The sequence below is a fragment of the Acinonyx jubatus genome, chromosome E4 (genome assembly GCF_027475565.1).
Source record: "Acinonyx jubatus isolate Ajub_Pintada_27869175 chromosome E4, VMU_Ajub_asm_v1.0, whole genome shotgun sequence".
Taxonomy (NCBI): Eukaryota; Metazoa; Chordata; class Mammalia; order Carnivora; family Felidae; genus Acinonyx; species Acinonyx jubatus.
This window is the reverse complement of record NC_069395.1, coordinates 60376637-60398197: the sequence shown is the minus strand read 5'-3', so window position 1 is coordinate 60398197 and position 21561 is coordinate 60376637. Positions and strand designations below refer to the sequence as shown.

The 21561-nt window shown below is 39.3% G+C and overlaps 1 protein-coding gene across 1 annotated transcript in view; it reads right to left on the bottom strand.

The window, feature by feature from the left end:
* KMO (kynurenine 3-monooxygenase) overlaps positions 1-17580 on the bottom strand; it is a 56765-nt gene extending 39185 nt beyond the window's left edge. Inside the window, 1 exon segment of the mRNA XM_027046323.2 lies at positions 17429-17580. Within this exon segment, the coding sequence (XP_026902124.1) occupies positions 17429-17482 (54 nt within the window). The 5' untranslated portion in view covers positions 17483-17580.
* Positions 17581-21561: the final 3981 nt, after the last annotated feature.

The window sequence follows — 21561 nt, the reverse complement described above, 5'->3', positions numbered from 1 at the left end:
GGTTTGTGGTATTTGGCAGACCGCAGAAACTAAAAAGCTTTTCACAATTGGAAGTTTACAGCTTTAGGGAGATTGTGTGGTCAATATCTGTCTACCCTCCTGGGCTGCAAACTGGTTTTGCTCACCATTTTATCCCTAGCCTCTACCATTGTGTTTGTAGCAGAATAAGTACTTGATCAATATTTGTTGATTGTATAAATGAATGGTAGAGCTTAAATTTTTAAATAAAATTTTTAACCAAACCAAGCCAAAATTTACGGAGCAAATATGATTTAATCTACTACACTTTAGAGATCTAAAGGTTATTAAGCTAAGTCCTTGGGAGCAATAACACCTAATTGAGTTAAGAAGAGACAAACATATAAACCAACTAATACTTAGTAAACCATTTTTGAGTACGCCCACTTTTTACATAAACATTTTGCAGATACCCAGCATCATTTAAATTTTTAATATAGGTTGGTTAAAAATATATATAATGAATTTAATCACAGAATATTTACATATACCCCAAGAATAATTATAGTTGATCCTTGAACAATATGGGGGTTAGGAGTGCTGACCCCCTGCACAGTCAAAAATCCACCTATAACTTTTGACTCCCTGAAAACTTAACTACCAGTAGCCTACTGTTGACCCGAAGCCTTACCGATAACATATTAACACAAATTTTATTATGTATATTATATACTGTATTCTTACGTATAAAGTAAGCTAGAGAAAAGAAAATGTTATTAGGAAAATCATAAAGAAGAGAAAATACATTTATAGTACTGTACTATATTTATCAAAAAATCAACATATAAGTAGACCCACATGGTTCGAACTCTGATTGTTCAAGGGTCTACTGTATGTTTGAGTCATGTAATTTTATTCAATTTTCCAAGTATTCTGTGTGCTATAGATTGAGAGACCTTTCCTAGCAAAATAATTCTGGGCCCTGAGGAGGAAATCAATATTAAAAAAACAAAACAAAACAAAACAAAACAAAAGGTAAATGCCTAGAGAACACACAAGAAAGGGATAAATTTTGCCTTGAGGGATATGACAAATTTTATTTTTTAAAGATGGCCATAACAGTATATCCCATCCTACATACTATTCTACAGTTATGACCTCGATACTCCTTCATCAGAAGATGGAATTCATTTCTCCATTTCCTTGCATCCAGGAGGGTCTGTGATAACCTTGATCAATAAAATGCAGTAGATGTGACACTTGAGCTTTTTCCAGGCATAGTCTTTAGGTGGCCTGCAAGCTTCTGCTTCCTGCCTTCTGGAAGCCAGTGATCATTTAAGAAGAATAAATAACTGGAGGCTGCCATGTGTGAAAAACCCAAGTCACAAGGGCAGGCCATATGCAGTTGTTCCCATCAAGAGGCTCAGCTGAGCTCTCTACTAACCAACAGCTCATACCAATTGGCTATCATGGGAGGGCACCATCTTGGACGTTCAGCTTGTCAAGCCCTCCATGACTGCAGCCATATGACAGACCACTCACAGAACTGTGAGGCATGGTAATAGAGTATTGTTTTAGGCCACTAAGCTTTAGAGTGGTTTGTTACATAGCAAAAGATAACCAGAACAAAGGGATTGGTAAAGAACTTCCTGGAAAACATTACTTTTGACTTGAGCTTTGAAAGATGAGACTATTTTGATATGTAGAAAAGAAGCAAGTTGATAAAGAGTAAGAATCCTCTTGGAAATTTAAAAACAACTCTCAAGAGATGCAGAAAAATTACTATTTGAAAAATACTTATTGCTTCCCAAGTATTACAAGATATCTATTCCTTGCAAGGTATTAAAAGTGATCCAGAGAAAATAGCTGCCTCAAGGAGTTCACAGTCCTATGTAGGTCTTCATTTTTTTCTAATATTATTTGACACACACACACACACACACACACACACACACACACACATTCCTATGTGCTACCCATGTGCTAGGTGCTAGGGATACAACAGAGAGCAAGATATACCAGGCCTCTCAAGGGGATTACAGTCAATTACCACACAAGGTGATCAACAATATAGTGGAGGAAGTTCAGCTACGAGAGTACAGAGGAAGGAGGCTCAAGTCAAATTAAGGGTGTGGAGTGGGATAGGGTATGACTTCCAGGAGAAAAAATGTAACTGAAGGAGGAAGATTCTAAGTAGAAGATGCACATGATAAATATTAAAAGTAACTACTAGAGAGAATGAAACAAATCTGATTTAGGAAACAATACTGATGATGGACAGTGCCCTTGAAGTGGTCATGATGTATACTGCTCTACTCCTTTAATCTGCACTTCAGCCATGTACCTCCTTCAGGAGGTACTGTTGTTATCTTGTCTCATGGGTACAGAAATTGAGGCACAGAGAAGTGAAATGGCTTACCTAAGTTTACACAGCTAGTGAGTGCTGAAGTTGATGTGGAGATTCAAATGGATCCAGTCTGGTTCCAGAATATGAGGGCTTTATCAATAAAATAGAAGTGTGTCTGGATACCATTGGAGATACAGTTGAAGATGAAGACTGAATTTATAGTGGCACCAAGATGTGAGGTTAGGTTGTATTTTTTCTTGCAGCACTGAACTGTGCAGAGGAAGAAACCCATTGGAACCAAGGAAGGGTGGGTTTTGGCCATTTGGATGGGATGGAAAGCAAAAACTTGAAGATTTTATTTGAACTGATGGACAGTAACCACCAAGTTGGATGAAATGCAAGGAAAGCAGCAGAAGGCTCCCGAACAGGGAGAAGTAGGAGGTCCTTGTGAAGAGCAGATGTAGTAGACGCAACTGTGTGAGGGAGTGAGGAGGTTTTTAATCAGAGTCCAAGGTCTGACTCTGTTGTCCTAGATGGAGCAGTGCTGTGGGATGACAAGGTCCAAGTCCAACACGGGTCATGGGACTTGGAGGCTGAAGTATGGTGGAGATTGAAGAAACTGGAAGCATACAGTTCAAAGATTAAGGGGCTAAGGAACTGCATGGGTCAACCATGTGAATGTTGATAGTCCCTCAGGGTGAATGGTGGAGCTGGGATCTAGAAAAAAGATTATGTGAAAGTGCTGGAATCCTCAGTACTGGGGGGAAGTGACTCAGGTTGATTGACAACAGAATAGAGTATAAGTAGATGACACAAGCCTCAGAAGGCTTGCAAATAACACGGAAGCCTACAAGTCCAGAAGTTGCAGTGTAGAGTAAGGATACCATGCCAACTCCCCATCCAGACATACTCAAGATGTGGGAGAAGGCCGCAAGTTTTAAACTAAAGCCAGGAGTTTCAAGGGAAAGTCAACAAGTAAAGTGAACACACTGGAAATTTTGCTTACCATAAAACTGACATCCAGAGGACCCTCTGGAAGGGAAGGTAGCAGTGAGAAGTTGGAGAGAGGAATCACAGAGCTAGATGGGGGCACATCTGGGAGAGGGTACTCCCCACGGTTCCCTCCAGGAGCCCAGAGGTGGGAGGCCTCAGAGGTTCTCAGCAGCTCCCTGGTGGTTTAGGAGCTAAGGAGAGGGCCGTGCACCAGCTCAGTGTTCAGGGCATGTCAGTACAGGAGCAGGCACAGGCTAACACAAGTCCTTGCCTTCTATTTCTTCCATGCCAGTGTTTCCTACTCTACTCCAAATCACCTTCACATCTAAGCACCTATGTTTGTTTTTTGTTTGTTTGTTTTTGTTTTAAATAATCCAATGGTTCAAGCTTGGGTTCCTGTCACCATTCATTGATACTGTGGCCACGAAACTTCCTTCGTATCATTCAATTTCTGTAGACTGATGATAGTTATTTTTCAAACTTTGCTCCTATTTAATCATTATGTGCATAGAAAGGTTTCAAATTTAATTTTTTTGCAAAGCAGTTCACATATTTAATATTCTGGAAGGCCAGCCAAGAATCCCTGTTCAATTATTTTGTTAAAATAAATATGCCAGGGTTGGGGTGGGGGATGAATAGATGGATCACAAAGGATTTTTTAGGACATTGAAAACACTCTATATTATACCCTAATGGTAAATACATGTCATTATTCATTTGTCCAAACCCACAGAATGTACTGCAATGTACACTACGGACTTTGAGTGATGGTGATGTGTCAATGTAGGCTCATCAATTGTAGCAAATATCCCAATTTTGTGGGGGATGCTGGTAACAAGGGAGGCGATGCATGTGTGGGAGCTGGAAATATTGGGAAATCTCTGTACCATCCCCTTAATTTTGCTGTGAACCTAAAACTGCTCTAAACAAAAGTCATAATAAATAAACCATTTATTTCCCATGTAGTCACTATTGAAATTATGAACACATTCTTTGCTGGCATTTGATGTGTCTGAAGAGATCATTACAAGTTGTTCTTTTAATCCCTCAATCTGATTGCTTTCCTTTCAATTCTTCGATCTGAAGTGAGTTCATCTCTATTTCTGGCATCACTTTCTCAACAGTGGTCAAGATGCCTCAACTATCAGTATGACTCGGTGCCTGGCACAGAACACTGTGTGTCTTAACATCATTTCCATAACTTTTAACTTCTTTCCAGCACAGCCTTAGACTCAGTTTTCCCCCACTATAGCTCCTTTGATTTACTTCTTTTAAACACAAACTTGTTAAATTTCTTACTTCTCTGCTCTCTTCCAACTTATGAAAACTTTCCTGTCTATCTATATTCCTTTCATTTGTGTGTTAAAGAACATCTAGTAAGGGCAATAGTAGTGATAAGTTTGTATTAGTGAAAATAAATCTGGAAGATTAGAAAACAACTACAGAAGTGAATAAAGCCTAAATGGACTAAGTCTCCCTGAAGAAAAAGAGAAAGGCTTGAGAAATGTCTCTTTCTTTCACAGTGTATAGTTCTAACTGCTCCTTTTATGGTGGAAGCAAGACTGGGAAGGATATTGATAAGGAGACCAACAGGGTCAGGAATGTTGGAATAAAGCTACATCTAGTAATGTGGAAGTTGATCTTCCTTATTGGGAAAACAGGTCAGACAAGGAGCACATACAAGCCACAATCTAGGTGACTAATGATCAGTGAAAACCTGAGGTGGGAAATAATCTAAGAGTAGACAGAAGCAAGAAATGCCCTCATCCATTTCCTGGGAACTCAGCTGCAAGAAAGGACCTAAAAGCAAGTCTCAGTGACTGTGCTCAGAATAGACTCAGTTCCAAGCCAGTGGGGGGCCACTGGTCTATTTTCATGAGTTTCTTAGGCTCCTTTTCTTTGACCCATATTGATTCCAGGATCTGGGGAGAGGAAGCTGCCTGGAGTGGATATTCTTCTTCAGCCTTTTCTAAGGTTGGCAGGTATTGATCCCTCTCCAGTACCCAACATTTCTTGTGTGTTCGCCAACTGAACACGTATACATGGTTCCTCATGGGGCAAGGGGAGATGGAATGCCAAGTGATGTGGACACAATAGGATTAAACATAATCTTGGTTCATGAAAAATCACGTGTTAGAGAGAATGAGGCCCAGTGGAAACCCTTATACATTACTAGTGATGATGTTGTCAAACTGAATACTCATATATCTGACAAATCTACAATGTCTCTTTAAGGCATATGCCTAGGGGGCACAAGTCAGAATGTTCAGAGCAGTACTCTTCATAACTAAAGCAGGCAAACAAAAATACTGGAAACAGCCCAAATGGCCGTCAAAGAGGAATGAAAAATAAATCATGGCATATTCACACAATGAAAGGAAGTAATATGAATATTTTAGTAGTACTATAAGTGAAGAGAATAAGCCCCAGATGATTTCATTCTGCATGGCACTCTGATAAATAAAGACAACCAACCCTAAACCACAGATATATGTATACATGTAAATTTTAGAAGCATGTATGTGAATTATTTATGTGTGTTTATATGAGATAAATATATCATATATATAGAACTTATGCAAGTGAATGATAAACACAAGATTCAGGCCAATGTTTATAATTAGCACAGAGGGTGATAGATGTCATTGGCAATGTGTTAACTCTAGTGTTAAGTGGTGAGGTGAGTTACTACTTCTTATTATAATTAATAAGCAAGAAGAAAAGTAAACAAAAGTCTTCTGCAAGACCACAGTGTGTTCATATATATGTAGGTGTTATACAAGCTCAGCTAGAAGGATTCGTAACATAGCTAATAAAGTGCTTTTCTCATTCTACCTTTATTTCCCCTTCTCACCTTCTGTAAAATGTGCTTAATTGGAACCGTCAGCACCTTCTTTAGCTGTTACACTGGCAAAAAAGCTAATAAGGCGTAAAGATATAAATGGAAGGGAAAATGTGTGTAAACCACTGTGAGCCCACCACAGACTCTCCGTTAAGCTGGTGTCTCAGCATAACTAGAGATGAGAGAGGTGAAAGGAGAGAAGAAATGGGGCAGGGTAGGATACCTAGGAGCAGCAGAGGCTTTCCGTGATGTGCGTTCTTGGAGGTCAGCCTTGACAGAGACAGGGCGGTTCTATTAAGTTTGCAGACAGTTATGAAATGTCCCTATATTTATTTTGAATCACCAAAAGTCCACAAGAGTAAACTGTCTGATCATAGAATAATTTGCAAGTTAAAAGCTTTAACAACAACTAGTCAAGCCTGTTCATACATAAACAGAGCTCTGAGGTGATTCCTTGGTTACATAATTATGGATTGACCCCGTTGTTCTTCTGTTTCTCTGCCTTCTTTTCCTGTCTCTTCTGACTTCCTTTTTTGCAAGTCATATGTTTGACCCCACCCTGGCCCATAATATTGATGCCTAAGTTACTAATTAAAAACATCGTGTGAGGGGCGCCTGGGTGGCTCACTTGGTTGTCTCCGACTTCAGCTCAGGTCATGATCTCATGGCTCAGCTCATGAGTTCAAGCCCCAAGTCAGGCTCTGTGCTGATGGCTCAGAGCCTGGAGCCTGCTTCAAATTCTGTGTTTCCTTCTCTCTCTGCCCCTCCCCTGCTCATGCTCTGTCTCTGTCTCTCTCTCAAAAATAAACATTAAAAAAAATTGAAAATTTCTTTTATGTAAATACTGAAGTACACATCTCTGGTGTTTAGCTGTCTCATTTTTATGCAAGAAGATTCGCCAAGTTTCTGCGGGTTCTCATGTGACCTCTCTGGCAATGATTGTTCAGGAAAACTGTACCTTTTAATTTATAAATCCTGACCCTAGTAGGAAGGAGCATCATAATTATAAAAATTTCATGCATTTTATGCCTCTTTATTATCTGTTTGAAATCAATCTGATAATGTAATGTTAAATGGTGTTGACTACTTTTGACTTAATGAAACATAAAACTCTCCCTAAGAATCATAGGCCTTCCTAAGTTTGTCACCAAACAGAAAAGCCTGTTTATATCTCCCACTCATTGAACGATACTTTGATTTCTCAAGAATTTGATCTTTGGACATATCAGTGTAATGAAAAGAACCAGATTGTTAACTGCACTTACTGTGAAATTAGCACATAAAAACGTCTTCATACTTGAGTAGTAATGATTACATCTGCTAGAATTGAGTGCTATTGCATATATGTTTTAATATTTAAGCCTTAGCCTGAACTCTCCAGCCTGTATCATCTGGACTTGTTCTTTGAAGCCAAGAAGTAGTCTTGATTGTCCTCCTCTGATGATGAAAAAGTGAATGTCACACACACTGTGAGTGTTCTTAGGACTTTTTCTCTAGCCTTGATCCCTCTCCTGAACTCGTGTCTGTTTAGTGAACCTCTTTCTACCTGGGGGTCTTACAGGCATCTCCATCTCAACATGCCTCAAATACAACTTATTCCCCTCCCTCAGGCTTCAAACCTCCACCTTCTGGATTCCATGTTAGAGAATGGCAACTCTGCCCACTAGTTCAACCAACCAGGATACTTCGGAGAATGTTTAACACCCCTTTTACTTGCCAATATACATTTAATCAGGCAACAAGGCCTATTGATCCTCTTGAACCTTTCTCAAAATAGACCTCCTACTCATAGTCTCCATTCTCTTTCTAGGGTCCTCATGATCTTTCTTTCTTTCTTTCTTTCTTTCTTTCTTTCTTTCTTTCTTTCTTTCATATGAAATTTATTGTCAAATTGGTTTCCATAAAACACTCAGTGCTCATCCCAACAGGTGCCCTCCTCAATGCCCATCACCCACTTACCCCTCCCTCCCACCCCCCATCAACCCTCAGTTTATTCTCAGTTTTTAAGAGTCTCTTATGGTTTGCCTCCTTCCCTCCCTGTAACTTTTTTTTCCCTTCCCCTCCCCCATGGACTTCTGTTAAGTTTCTCAGGATCCACATAAGAGTGAAAACATATGGTATCTGTCTTTCTCTGTATGACTTATTTCACTTAGCATAACACTTTGCACATCCATCCACGTTGCTACAAAAGGCCACATTTCATTCTTTCTCATTGCCAAGTAGTATTCCATTGTATATATAAACCACAACTTCTTTATCCATTCATCAGTTGATGGACATTTAGGCACTTTCCATAATTTAGCTATTGTTGAGAGTGCTGCCATAAACATTGGGGTACAGGTGCCCTTATGCATCAGCACTCCTGTGTCCCTTGGGTAAATTCCTAGCAGTGCTATTGCTGGGTCATAGGGTAGATCTATTTTTAATTTTTTGAGGAACCTCCACACTGTTTTCCAGAGTGGCTGCACCAATTTGCATTCCCACCAACAGTGCAAGAGGGTTCCCGTTTCTCCACATCCTCTCCAGCATCTATAGTCTCCTGATTTGTTCATTTTAGCCACTCTGACTGGCATGAGGTGGTATCTCAGTGTGGTTTTGATTTGTATTTCCCTGATGAGGAGTGATATTGAGCATCTCTTCATGAGCCTGTTGGCCATTTGGATGTCTCCTTTAGAGAAGTGCCTATTCATGTCTTCTGCCCATTTGTTCACTGGATTATTTAAATAAAAAGCTTCTGCAGTGCAAAGGAAACAATCAACAAAACTAGAAGGCAACTGACAGAATGCGAAAAGATATTTGCAAATGACATACTGGACAAAGAGCTAGTATCCAAAATCTATAAAGAACTCACCAAACTCCACACCTGAAAAACAAATAATCCAGTGAAGAAATGGGCAGAAGACATGAACAGACACTTCTCTAAAGAAGTCATGACCTTTCATCTGGACTACTGTGATGGTTTTCCAAGAATCTTCCCAGTCTCTACCTATCCAAGCCATACTCCACACTGGCCGGGGTGTCTCTTAGGAGACAAAAATTAGAGGATGAATTTTTTTTTTGTCTTAAAATCCTTTATTAGCTCCTCATAAGTCTGCAGAAAAAAGTCCCAAATTTTTAACATGAACTAAAAGATTCTTACATGTGACCCCAACTTCTCTTTTCAATTCATTTTTTTGCCATTCTCTGTCTTGGGCATACCAAAGTTACTGCACATTTCTTGAATACGCCATGCGTTTTTATACTCCATGCCTTTGAATATAATGTTCCCTTTACTTGAACTGTCCTTTCCTGCTTTCTGTATCTGTAAAATGCTTAGCCTTCTTTCAAGACTCATGTTCTCAGTGCCATTTTTCTTGAAGCCTCTCCTCCTCCAAAAGAGGAGAATCTATAATTCTGCAGATATCTGTATGAATATATGTGTTTTAATATCTATCACAATGAACTGAATTAATTATTTACATTCCTGTCTGACTTTCCCACAGGCTGTAAGTGCCCAGAGAGTAATGATATTGGGAAGACTCATGTTTTATCACTCTTTCTATTTCTAGTCCAAGCCACAATACCTGATACTTAGTAAGAACTCAACATTTTTAAATAAAAAAGTTAAAAAACACAGATAAATGTGAAGGAAAAAACTAATCTTCCACAATCTTACCATCAGGAAGAACCAGTGTTAAAATTTTCTATGTATATAAAACATAATATTTCTCTTAAAAATGGTAGCATATTGTAGATTTTATTTTACTATTTTGTTTAAAAAATTAATAGTATACTGTGAATATATTCCATGTCATAAATACTTTATTCATTTTATTTATTTATTTATGAAGTTTTATTTATTTATCTTGGGAGAGAGAGAGCATAGGCAGGGGAGGGACAGAGAGAGAGAGGGAGAGAGGGAGAAGTCCAAAGAGGCTCTGCACCATCAGCACAGAGACTGATGCAAGGCTTGAACTCATGAACGGTGAGATCATGACCTGAGCTGAAACCCAGAGCCTGATGCTTAACCAACTAAGCCATCCAGGAAATCCCAGAAAATATTTTAAATCAAAATATTAAAATGATTGCTTTACATTACCTTGTATGCAATGCCCTTATATTTGGACATTAAAGTATTTTAAGTTTTTGGATTATAAACAATCATAATGCACCCATTTATTTCTTTTGATAAAATTGCGATAATGAAATGGTGCCCCATTGGTTCCTGGGTCTTAGCACCAGGGAGGAATAAAGATAATAGCGGAATGAAAGCAGATAGAGTGGAGAGAAAGAAGGGGGTCTGAAATAAGTTGGGGAGAGGATGCTGACAGCCTAGACTGTTGTAGGAGTTTGCCTGATCTTCTCTGGTTTTGTTTTTGGAGTAGCTACAAAGCAGGTGAAAGAAACTGAGAGTGTGTGAGACAAGATTATTTTTAAGGTTTTGTTGCAGGTTTTGAATTTCCCCAGACTTGGTGTTTTTGAGAGACCACGTTAAAGATTCTTAATTGCTTTTCATCTCTCTTAGGTTGAAGGATAATTGTTCCTCTGAAGGCAATACCTCTCTGAGGCCAGCTTCGAGAATGAAATAGCTGGTGCAGCTTTCTGAAATCGCCGCCCCCCCCCCCCCCCCGCACACACACACATTTTTAAGACTATTGATAGATAGAGTTTTTCAAACTGTCTTCCAGAAAAGAAGTACCAAGTTAGGTCACCACCAACAGTGAGTGATCCCTATATATGAGGGGACAACAATCACTCATATGTGAGGACTTTTCTCTTTAAGTGGACAGATGTATGTGTGGATCATGGACAAACTGTCCAAAAGTATTTGGGGACAAATGATAAGGAAAGCAAAACAGACAGTTAAGCTTCGAGTCAGTTAAGCTTTCAGCTCCCTAAAGATGTTGGTTCCATTGCAGGTACTGCTCACACAGCAGTAAATGAGCAAACTGAGGGGTGAATGATCAAACTCTGTGTTATATAGGTAACAGTGTAGTTTATGAGGCACCTTAAGAGTCTGTCGGGGGGGGGGGGCGCCTGGGTGGGTTGGTTGGTTAAGTGTCCAACTTCGGCTCAGGGCATGATCTCACGGTCCGTGAGTTCGAGCCCGCGTCGGCCTCTGTGCTGACAGCTCAGAGCCTGGAGCCTGTTTCAGATTCTGTGTCTCCCTCTCTCTCTGACCCTCCCCCATTCATGCTCTGTCTCTCTCTGTCTCAAAAATAAATAAACGTTAAAAAAATTAAAAAAAAAAGAGTCTGGGTAGCAAAAAAAAAAAAAAATATCTCAAAGCGTTAGTCAAACCTCCTGGAGAATTAGAGATACAGCTAAATACTAATCATAAACCTGTTTGATGAGAGGGATCAAAGCACAAGGAGAACTAGAAAAGAGGCTGAGGAAAGCTACAGAGTGAGATCAAAACTTGTCCCTAGCCATAGAGCAAATTCAGGATGACTTCTACAGCCACAGAGAAATCCACTCCACTCCTGTTTGTAGAAGGTGCTAGATAGATATTAGTGTGGGGGCACCTGGATGGCTCAGTCGGTTAAGTGCCCAATTCCAGGTCAGGTCATGATCTCCTGGCTCATGGGATCAAGCCTGACATTGGGCTCTGTGCTGACAGCTCAGACCCTGGAGCCTGCTTCGGATTCTATGTCCCTCTCTCTCTGCCCCTCCCCTGCTCATGTGCATGCATGCTCTCTCTTAAAAATGAATAAACATTTTTAAAAAATTTTAAGAAGGGATAGATATTAGTGCAGAAATGAGCGTTTCCCATATATAAGGTTCGGTGACTAGGGAGTAGAAATCAAGAGTAGAGTGAATAGAGTTTTATTTACTTTCATATTAATAAAATAAGAATAAGAATAAAGGCTCATAGTAATTATGTTCTTTACATGGTTTGTCTTGTTAACATTTGCAGAAAATAAAAAGTGTGCACTTGAACCAGGCTATCTATAGGCCTTGACCTAAGATTATAGATAATCGACGGTTTATACGTATCTAGGATATTTGGCAAAAGTAAAAATTCTAGGTGACATTTGATTTCTACTTTTGTAAAGACCAGATTGGGAACAAAGCTAGAGGTGTGTGGGTAAGAAAGTGTGAAAAGGAAGCAGCCAAATTTTAGAGTTAAAAGAGGTAGCGATCTGGTGTTCTGTGGTATTTCCTGTCCTCCCAACTGATTATAGTCCCCTCATTACCAAATGCTCCTTCTGTTGCAATCAGCTGAGCGAAGAGTGCCTGGTGAGGTCAAAAGATCCCAAGAATACAGGACAGAAACACATTCTTGTGCCAATATAGCCTCAAGACCACTTTAAGCCTATAAATCCATGAGGGAACCTGACATCTATAGACATGACACGCACCCTCTCCTAGAGTCAAGGATCAGTTGTTTCTAAGGCAATTTCATCAACAGAGGCCACTAACCTGATTTGAATACCAGCGGACAGGTCATGATTATGGACAACAAGTCATAAAATTTGCTATTCTCCTCAATCGACTATTTTGAAAGACTTTAACCTCTAAATACCTTTTCAAGGAGAATTTTGCTAGCACAATCGTAGGGAGAATGAATCACAAAACAATGTGTAGTGGGGTTGCTTATCAGCAGAGGAGACAGAAGAAATCCTTCAATGACACCCTGCGATACATCTTTGGAATGTGTGCTACAACAGTGGGCACATTCAACAGTGGTGACAGCTGAGCCTGGAATCCTCAGTAGTTCTTTCAGTTAATGCTCCTGGCTTCACACAGAAAATGAGGGCTCAAGGAGCTGTAGCTGTCACCCAAAGAGTGCCCTTCGGCTCGGCCATTTCTATCATATTGCTAAACACTGATAATAGTCATCAGAAGCAGCATTTCTGAATACCAAGGACCTGAGGATGAACATAGCTTGAGGACACTGGACAGGTTAGATAGACTTTCTTTTGACTTCAATGGCTTGTCACTTTGCAAAAAGAGAAAACATAGGGGCACCTGGGAGGTTCAGTTGGTTGAGCGGCTAACTTTTGGTTTCGGCTCAGGTCATGATCTCTCGGTTTATGAGTTTGAGCCCTGCATCCTCCTCCGCGCTGAGAGTGTGGAGCCTGCTCTGGATTTTCTCTCTGCCCTTCTCTCGCTTGTGCTCTCTCTCTCTCTCTCTCTCTCAAAATAAACTTAAAAAAAAAAAAAAAAAACAACCAGAAAACATAACACAGAATAAAGAAGATTCTATGGGCTTTTTCCCCTGAGGCTAACTTGTTAGAATTGGAAAGCTACACCTGTAGCCTGAAACACAGAGGTTATTTTTCAAATCCTTTTTCAAGGATGACATTCCTTATGACACCATTCTGATGGAAGACATTGTCTTTCTTTTGATTGCCCACAAGTTGTAAATGCATGATTCCTTACTTTCTTCTGAAAGCAAACTCAAACACACAAAACATGTTAGTGTGCTTGACAGTATAAGGCACTGGGATAACCTTTATAAAAGGGAAGGGAGCAGGACCCAAAGATAAGACAATATCAAGAATTAGAAGGTTAAATGTCTTCCATGGGGAAATAACCCATGCATATCAATGACTTGTATAGAATGCAGCATATGATAAAAGCAAACAAAACCCTGTGGGCATTTCCAGGAGGCAAGAGGACTTTATGGGCTGATCCCTCAGCTGCCAGGAGGTAATCCCATCTGCAGGAGAAGGGTTTAGGAAGCAGTGTGTCACAGAAAGAGAAAAATGTCTAAATCGTACAGTGATTTTTCTAAATATTCAGATTAAGGTGTTTGTAAAATTTTCAGGGTTTAGTTTCTTTCATCTTTAGTTTCTCAATGAGAGTTCCTTCATTTATCTGTGGATTCCTTCTGACCTCTTTGATTTGGCTTGTCTTCAAAGAAAAGAAATTAATTGGTCTATCACAGGATCAGATGGCCACTTACAGCAAGGCAAGGGCAATTCTTAGAGGGTGACTTTTCACTGGGTAAGGCCACCACTGGACCAAAAAAAAAAAAAGAAAAAAGAAAAAGAAAAAAAGTCGAATTCACTGTTTTCTTTGGACTTCTAAGTGAAAGCTCTTAACTATGTTGCAATTTTTCCCCTAGGGGCTAGGGAGAGCCTTCAATGTGGTAGACAGTATAAAGTACTAGGATATGGCCCATGGGCAAGAAGAGAATGGGAAAGTGAACAAAAAGACACAAGAAAGAATATGGGCAAGAAAATTAATTTGTCCTCTATGGATGTAATTTAACCTTCTTGAACTGCTTTATTTTTTTTCATAATATGCTCAATATTCAAGCTTTCGTCCATTGTCACATGTCCTTCATGCTCATATCCTTAAGAGAATTTTCATCCCTCTTATTTATTCATCTATCAAATACTAACTAAATAATAACATTCAGTAGTGAGGGCATGGTTCCAGCCACTGGAATACATTGGTAAATATGAGCTTATATTGTAGTTGGAGTTGACATTTAATAAATAGGTTAAAACCCAGAACAAATAAAGTGTGTATTTTGGGTTGCTGATAGATAATATTTAAAAACATAAACAGGGAAAGGGTGAAGCCAGGCAGGTAGACAGGCTCAGTTCAACTAGGACCTTTGGTAAAGAGTTGGATTTTATTTTATTTGCAAGGGGATACCATTGGAAGGTATTAGCGAAGAGTGATAATTACCAGACTTATGTTTTAAAAGGGTCATTGTGGGGGGAGCCTGGGTGCCTCAGCTGATTAAGGATCTGACTCCTAATTTTGGCTCAGGTCATGATCTCACGGTTCGTGAGCTTGAACCCCGCATCAGGCTTCATGCTAACAGTGCAGAGTCTGCTTGGGATTCTTTCTGTCTTCCTCTCTGCCCTTCCCCTGCTCATGCTCTCTCTCTCTGTCTCTCAAGAATAAAAAAATAAATTAAATCAAAGCAGACCGTTGTGGCTGCTATGTGGAGAATGAACTGTCTGTGGGTAAGAGGAGAAGCTGGGGGCTCACACAGGAGGTGGATGAGGGATGATGATGGCCTGGACTGAGATGGTAGCAATGGCCGGAGATGAAATCGATTTTGAGTAGAAAATCACTGGGGCGCCTGGGTGGCTCAGTCGGTTGAGCGTCCGACTTCAGCCTGGGTCACGATCTCGCAGTCTGTGAGTTCGAGCCCCGCATCAGGCTCTGGGCTGATGGCTCAGAGCCTGGAGCCTGTTTCCGATTCTGTGTCTCCCTCTCTCTCTGCCCCTCCCCCGTTCATGCTCTGTCTCTCTCTGTCTCAAGAATAAATAAACGTTAAAAAAAAAAAGAAAAAAAAAAGAAAATCACTAAGGCTTACTAGGGGAGTAAAAGAAAAGGCATTTGCATAAAATGAAAAAAAAAGGAATCAAATATGATTCCTGGGTATGAGCCTGCATAATAAGGTAGATAGAATTCCTTTGCAGAGGAATTTTAGTTGCTTCTAATACATGTCTTCCATGTTCTAGCACATGTTTGTGCCCAGATAGTGAAGTGGCTGCATGATGAAGACTTTAAATGTTATTCAGTGAGAAATGCACGGATGACAGTCACACTTGTATGCCTTCCAAAATCGTATATGCAACCACATAGTTATCTCCCCTTTGATAAGCGACATTTTAAGAGGTGTCATGGCTGCTACCCTCGTCCAAGGCTTGGACAAACACAACAGCCTCTTAATGGGTCTATCTTGTCTTAACATTTTCCAGGCCTTCTCCTCACACTAGCTCAAGGAATCTTTTCAAATCAGAACTCACTTTCTTGCCTCAAGTGGTCCAGCGGTTTCCTATTGTGCTCAGAGTAAACTCCAGTCTTCTTGCCTCGCCCTCTAAGACCCTGGAGGATCTGGCTGTCTCATCTCTCTTTCCTGCAGAACTACTCTTCCCCAGCCTTGTTCTTTCTGCCTTCCTGTCTGCTCCTTAACACCTCAGCATTTCCCTTCAGGCTCTTCCCTCTGCCTGGAATGCGTTCTGTAGCCCCTCACATGGTTGCTTCCTTCTATGATTCAGGACCTTCCCTCCGCAAGGCCACCCTTGACCACACTCTAAATGGACACTCGTGAGGACTTTCTACAGCTTTGCCCTATTTGCATTTCTTTACAGGGTCTATCTCTCACTGAAATGATGTATTTGTTTTCTCCTCCACTCTCCTTCACCTCCATGGAATGCTCACCACTGTCTTCCTAGTAACTAAAACAATGCTGGCAAACAGTGTGCACTCAATCCCATTGCACTGAATACATGAATTCTCACTTTATGCAACATTTTGATAGGAAAGAATTAGACTGAAGCCCAGTATAAAGAAATGACAACATATGTCACATGTATTTACCAACATGGCATGTGACAACATTCCTTAGCATCTTGAACTTTAGAACCAGAAATGTTCTGTCACAGTACTTTGAGGAAAGATCATAGCGAAGGCAGAACAAAAGACAAAATTGTCATATACTATGTAAATATATGTGTGGTATAAACTATACTAATCTATATGCAGCCGTGAACGGTGTCTGGTGTATATTAGGCCCTTAAGAAATTTTTGTGGAGTAAATGAATGAACGAATTCTTATGAGCTAAAAGCCTGCAAATGATTACAGCAAAGGTGAAAACAAAATGATTAAGCTTTTACTAGTAGTGATATTTTTATTCCAAAATAGGAGTTCCGTTGAGAGAGGAAAACAATATAGTTTACTTCAGGCAGCCCCACAGTAAACAGAAGAAGCTTTGTTAAGATAACAATGGCTGCAGAGGAGAACCCCCCCCCCCCATTTTTTAGGTGTGGGGCAAGACTTTGCAGGTTAATCTCATTTGCTCAGTGACATGGGAGCCCCTCACTCTATCACTTTACGTGCTCCATTGGACAAGCCAAATAAGTCAGGCGACCAAATAGGTGCTACTCCCAATTACTCAAATAACTTGCAAACATCCAACATAATGATTTTGCATTAGCTTTTATTCTTATTATTAGACAATATAAACTGAGTTATTCACCAGATGAGGCAGATGTTTTGATTAAAATGACTATTTACCCTAATATCTATTTTATAAACATAGTCAACATGGGGATAAATCAAATCCAATTTGCTCTATTTTCTGTTTTTAGGAAATGCTAATCTGAAATGATAAGGGAAAACAGACACTTTTGTACCTCATGGAAATAAAATTCCTTTCCTAAGAAACAGCACATGAAAACCGATACCACATTTAAAGTAGGTGTCTTTAAATATCAGAAAGGTCCCACAAGAAGATGAACAATCTGTACAAGTGATTTATAATAATTATTAAGAATAATGACAACTAATACAATATCACTAACAGGAATAATATATCCAAATAGATTCTTACCAAGCCACCACCAATGACAGCTATTTTTTTCCTTTGAATATCAGATAATTCCATGACTGCCCAAGTGTTTTTATAATTGTTGTAGCTCCTGTCACAAAGGAAGCTGTGTCTCCTGGCCGCTGGTTTCCCCGCCTTTATATTGCCCAGAGCCCTGCCTGTGTTAACCAGCAGCGATTTGAGCAGGGCTAATTCCCCTTGAACTTAGAGTATAGCATTTAACCCCTTAGTAGCCTAAAGCACAAACTGTTCAGCTTTAAGAAAAAAGAGAATTCATTGCAATAACCAAATTTTGAAAAATCCAGCCAAGTGAAGACACCCACTCTCTACCTTACGTGTAAGACAGGGGATTTTTTTTTAAAGTACGGTGTTGAGGCTTTCCCTCTTTTTCTAAAGCATGCATTCTTACTTTCATTTTCATTCATGACTAACCATGAATGAAACTGCCCTCATCTGAAGTCCCAAAGCATCTTACGCTTCTCTAGGAGAGACAGGTGGCTTCGTGTCACAACTGTGACACAGTCATAATCCAACTGTGCATGGATTATTGCCATTAAGACCAGTCAGGACGAGCACATGGAGGGTCCTCTCAGACTGTCTTAAACCTCCAGGGAAATTTTTTTCCTAGTATTAATATTCTCCTGAACAAGATTGTGAATTTGTCACTGGCCATACTTCCCTCCCCAGCTTTTTTTTTTTTTTTTTTTTTTTTTGCATCATAGGCAAGAAACCTTAGAATCTAACTTGTGCATTAACTCCAGGAGAGGTAGTGAATGCTGTGCTTCTTGTAAATTCAACCCTGGCTTATTTTCTCTCTCCACTTTTTCTTTTTTTCGTCCCATGTTACATGTGTATTATTTATTTTTGGTGCATAGTTTTGAATTGAATTGAGGGTTTTTTTTCTCCCTGGAACATGATGTGTAGAATAAAGTAAGAACTAAATGATGACACTTCTTCACTTCCTGGAGAGAGGCAGGAGCATTCAGGTTTCTCCCTGGTGAGGGAATAGTTAAGTTAATCATCATCGAATAGCGGCCCCTTGTGGGTAAGTAGTGTCAGAGTTGCTAGAAAACTTTTTTGTTCTTAGGTAATTTTATTTATTTTGACTAGGCAATACATTCAGATGGTGTGAAATTCAAAAGACACAACAAAGGGTCTTACAGTGAATACTCACTCTTCTGACCCTGTCTCTTGGCCATCTATTTCTCCTGCCCAGAGACAACACCTGTTTAGTGTCTGCATTACCTGCTCTTCTAAAGCCAATCTCTCTCTCTCTGTCTCTCTCTCTCTCTCTTCTCCTCCTCTCCCTCTCTCCCCCTTCCTTTCCATAAATAGTAACAAATTTGAAAATTATATACACTTTTACTTTCCCACACCTTTTTTTTTTTTACAACATATAACTCAAGAATTTTTCCATATCAGTATATAGCGAACTTTCTCATTCTTCTTTGTTTAAATCATGGGCTGTAACACAAACAGTAAAGCACACACACACGCAAACACAGTAGTGCAATTTTACTTATTGTAGAGCAAAATTTTATTATAAAGTAACCACCATTTAGGCCAAGAAAAAGAACACTGCTAGAAGCCCAGAAGTCTACACGTGTCCCTTGCCTACCAGCCATCCTTCATAGAGGCAATTGCCATCCCGACTTTATCACTTTCTTGCTTTTATTTATAATATTACTGACATATATGCATCCTTAAGATAGCTTAGTTTTACCTCTTTTCGAACTTCAATATATTTTTTTTCACTTATTTATTTATTTTTATTTTTTTACTTATTTATTTTAATTGATTTACTTTTTTATTTTTTACTTATTTTATTTTACTTATTTTTTTTACTTATTTATTTCAATTGGTTTATTTTTTACTTATTTTTATTTTATTTTTTTACTTATTTATTTTAATTGATTTATTTAGACAGAGAGAGAGTGAATGAATGAGTGAGGCAGAGGGGGAGAGAGAGAGAGAGAGAGAGAGAGAGAGAGAGAGAGAGAGACCTAAGCAGGCTTCATACTCAGCGCAGTACCCCATGCAAGGCTTGATCCCATAACCCTGGGATCATGACCTGAGCCTGAATCAAGTCAGACCTTAACCAACTGAGCCACTCAGGTGCCCCACTTGTAGTCATTTTAATTTATACTCTTTGTTAATGAAGTTACCACTGTTTCACCTGTTATTCACAATTTGCTTTTCTTTTTTTGCATAGTGCTTTTTTGTTGAGTAGTCTTTTTTTTTTAAGTGGACATTGGATTTGAGTTTTATTCTTTATATATGTTGCAAATAACATCTTTCATTCTTACATCTTATATGTTTACTTTTTTAAATTTTATTTTTTATTTTTAAAAATGTACACCCAAATTAGTTAGCATATAGTGAAACAATGATTTCAGGAGTAAATTCCTTAATGCCCCTTACCCATTCAGCCCATCCCCCCTCCCACAACGCCTCCAGCAACCCTCAGTTTGTTCTCCATATTTATGAGTCTCTTCTGTTTTGTCTCTCCTCCCTGTTTTTATATTTTGTTTCCCTTCCCTTATGTTCATCTGTTTTGTCTCTTAAAGTCCTCATAGGAGTGAAGTCATATAATTTTTGTCTTTCTCTGACTAATTTCACTTCGCATAATACCCTCCAGTTCCATCCACATAGTTGCAAATGGCAAGATTTCATTCTTTTTGATTGCCGAGTAATACTCCATTGTGTGTGTGTGTGTGTGTGTGTGTGTGTGTGTGTGAGTGAATATAGCATCTTCTTTATCCATTCATCCATCGATGGACACTTGGGCTCTTTCCATACTTTGGCTATTGTTGATAGTGCTGCTATAAACATGGGGGTGCATGTGTCCCTTTGAAACAGCACACCTGTATCCCTTGGATATACACCTAGTAGTGCAATTCCCAGGTCATAGGGTAGTTCTATTTTTAACTTTTTGAGGAACTTCCATACTGTTTTCCAGAGTGGCTGCACCAGCTTGCATTCCAACCAGCAGTGCAAAAGTGTTCCTTTTTCTCTGCATCCTTGCCAACATCTGTTGTTGCATGAGTTGTTAATTTTAGCCATTCTGACTGGTGTGAGGTGGTATATCATTGTGATTTTGATTTCCCTGAAGATGAGTGATGTTGAGCATTTTTTTCATGTGTCTGTTAGCCATCTGGATGTCTTCTTCGGAGAAGTGTTTTATGCATATCTTTGCCCATTTCTTCACTGCATTATTTGCTTTTGGGGGTGTTGAGTTTGATAAATTCTTTATAGATTTTGGATACTAATCCTTTATCTGATATGTCATTTGCGAATATCTTCTCCCATTCTGTTGGTTGCCTTTTAGTTTTACTGATTGTTTCCTTTGTTGAGCAGAAGCTTTTTATTTATGAGGTCCCAATGGTTCATTTTTGCTTTTGTTTCCCTTGTCTCTGGAGACATGCTGAGTAAGAAGTTGTTGTGGCTGAGGTCAAGGGGGTTTTTTCCTGCTTTCTCCTCTAGGATTTTGATGGCTTCCTGTCTTACCTTTAGGTTTTTCATCCACTTTGAGTTTATTTTTGTGTATGGTGTAAGAAAGTGGTCCAGGTTCGTTCTTCTGCATGTCGCTGTCCAGTTTTCCCAGCACCACTTGCTGAAGAGACTGTCTTTATTCCATTGGATATTCTTTCCTGCTTTGTCAAAGATTAGTTGGCCATACATTTGTGGGTCCATTTCTGGGTCCTCTATTCTCTTCCATTGATCTAAGTGTTTGTTTTTGTGCCAGTACCATACTGTCTTGATGATTACAGCTTTGTAATACATCTTCAAGTCTGGGATTGTGATGCCTCCAGCTTTGGTTTTCTTTTTCAGGAATGCTTTGGCTAGTCTGGGTCTTTTCTGGTTCCATACAAATTTTGGTATTGTTTGTTAGCTTTGTGAAAAATACCGGTGTTATTTTGATAGGGATTGCATTGAATATGTAGATTGCTTTGGGTCGTATCAACATTTTAACAAGATTTGTTCTTCCAATCCAGGTGCATGGAATATTGTTCCATTTTTTGTGTGTGTCTTTTTCAATGTCTTTCATAAGCTTTGTTTAGTTTTCAGTGTATAGGTTTTTCACCTCCTTGATTAGGTTTATTCCTAGGTATTTTATGTCTTTTGGTGCCATTGTA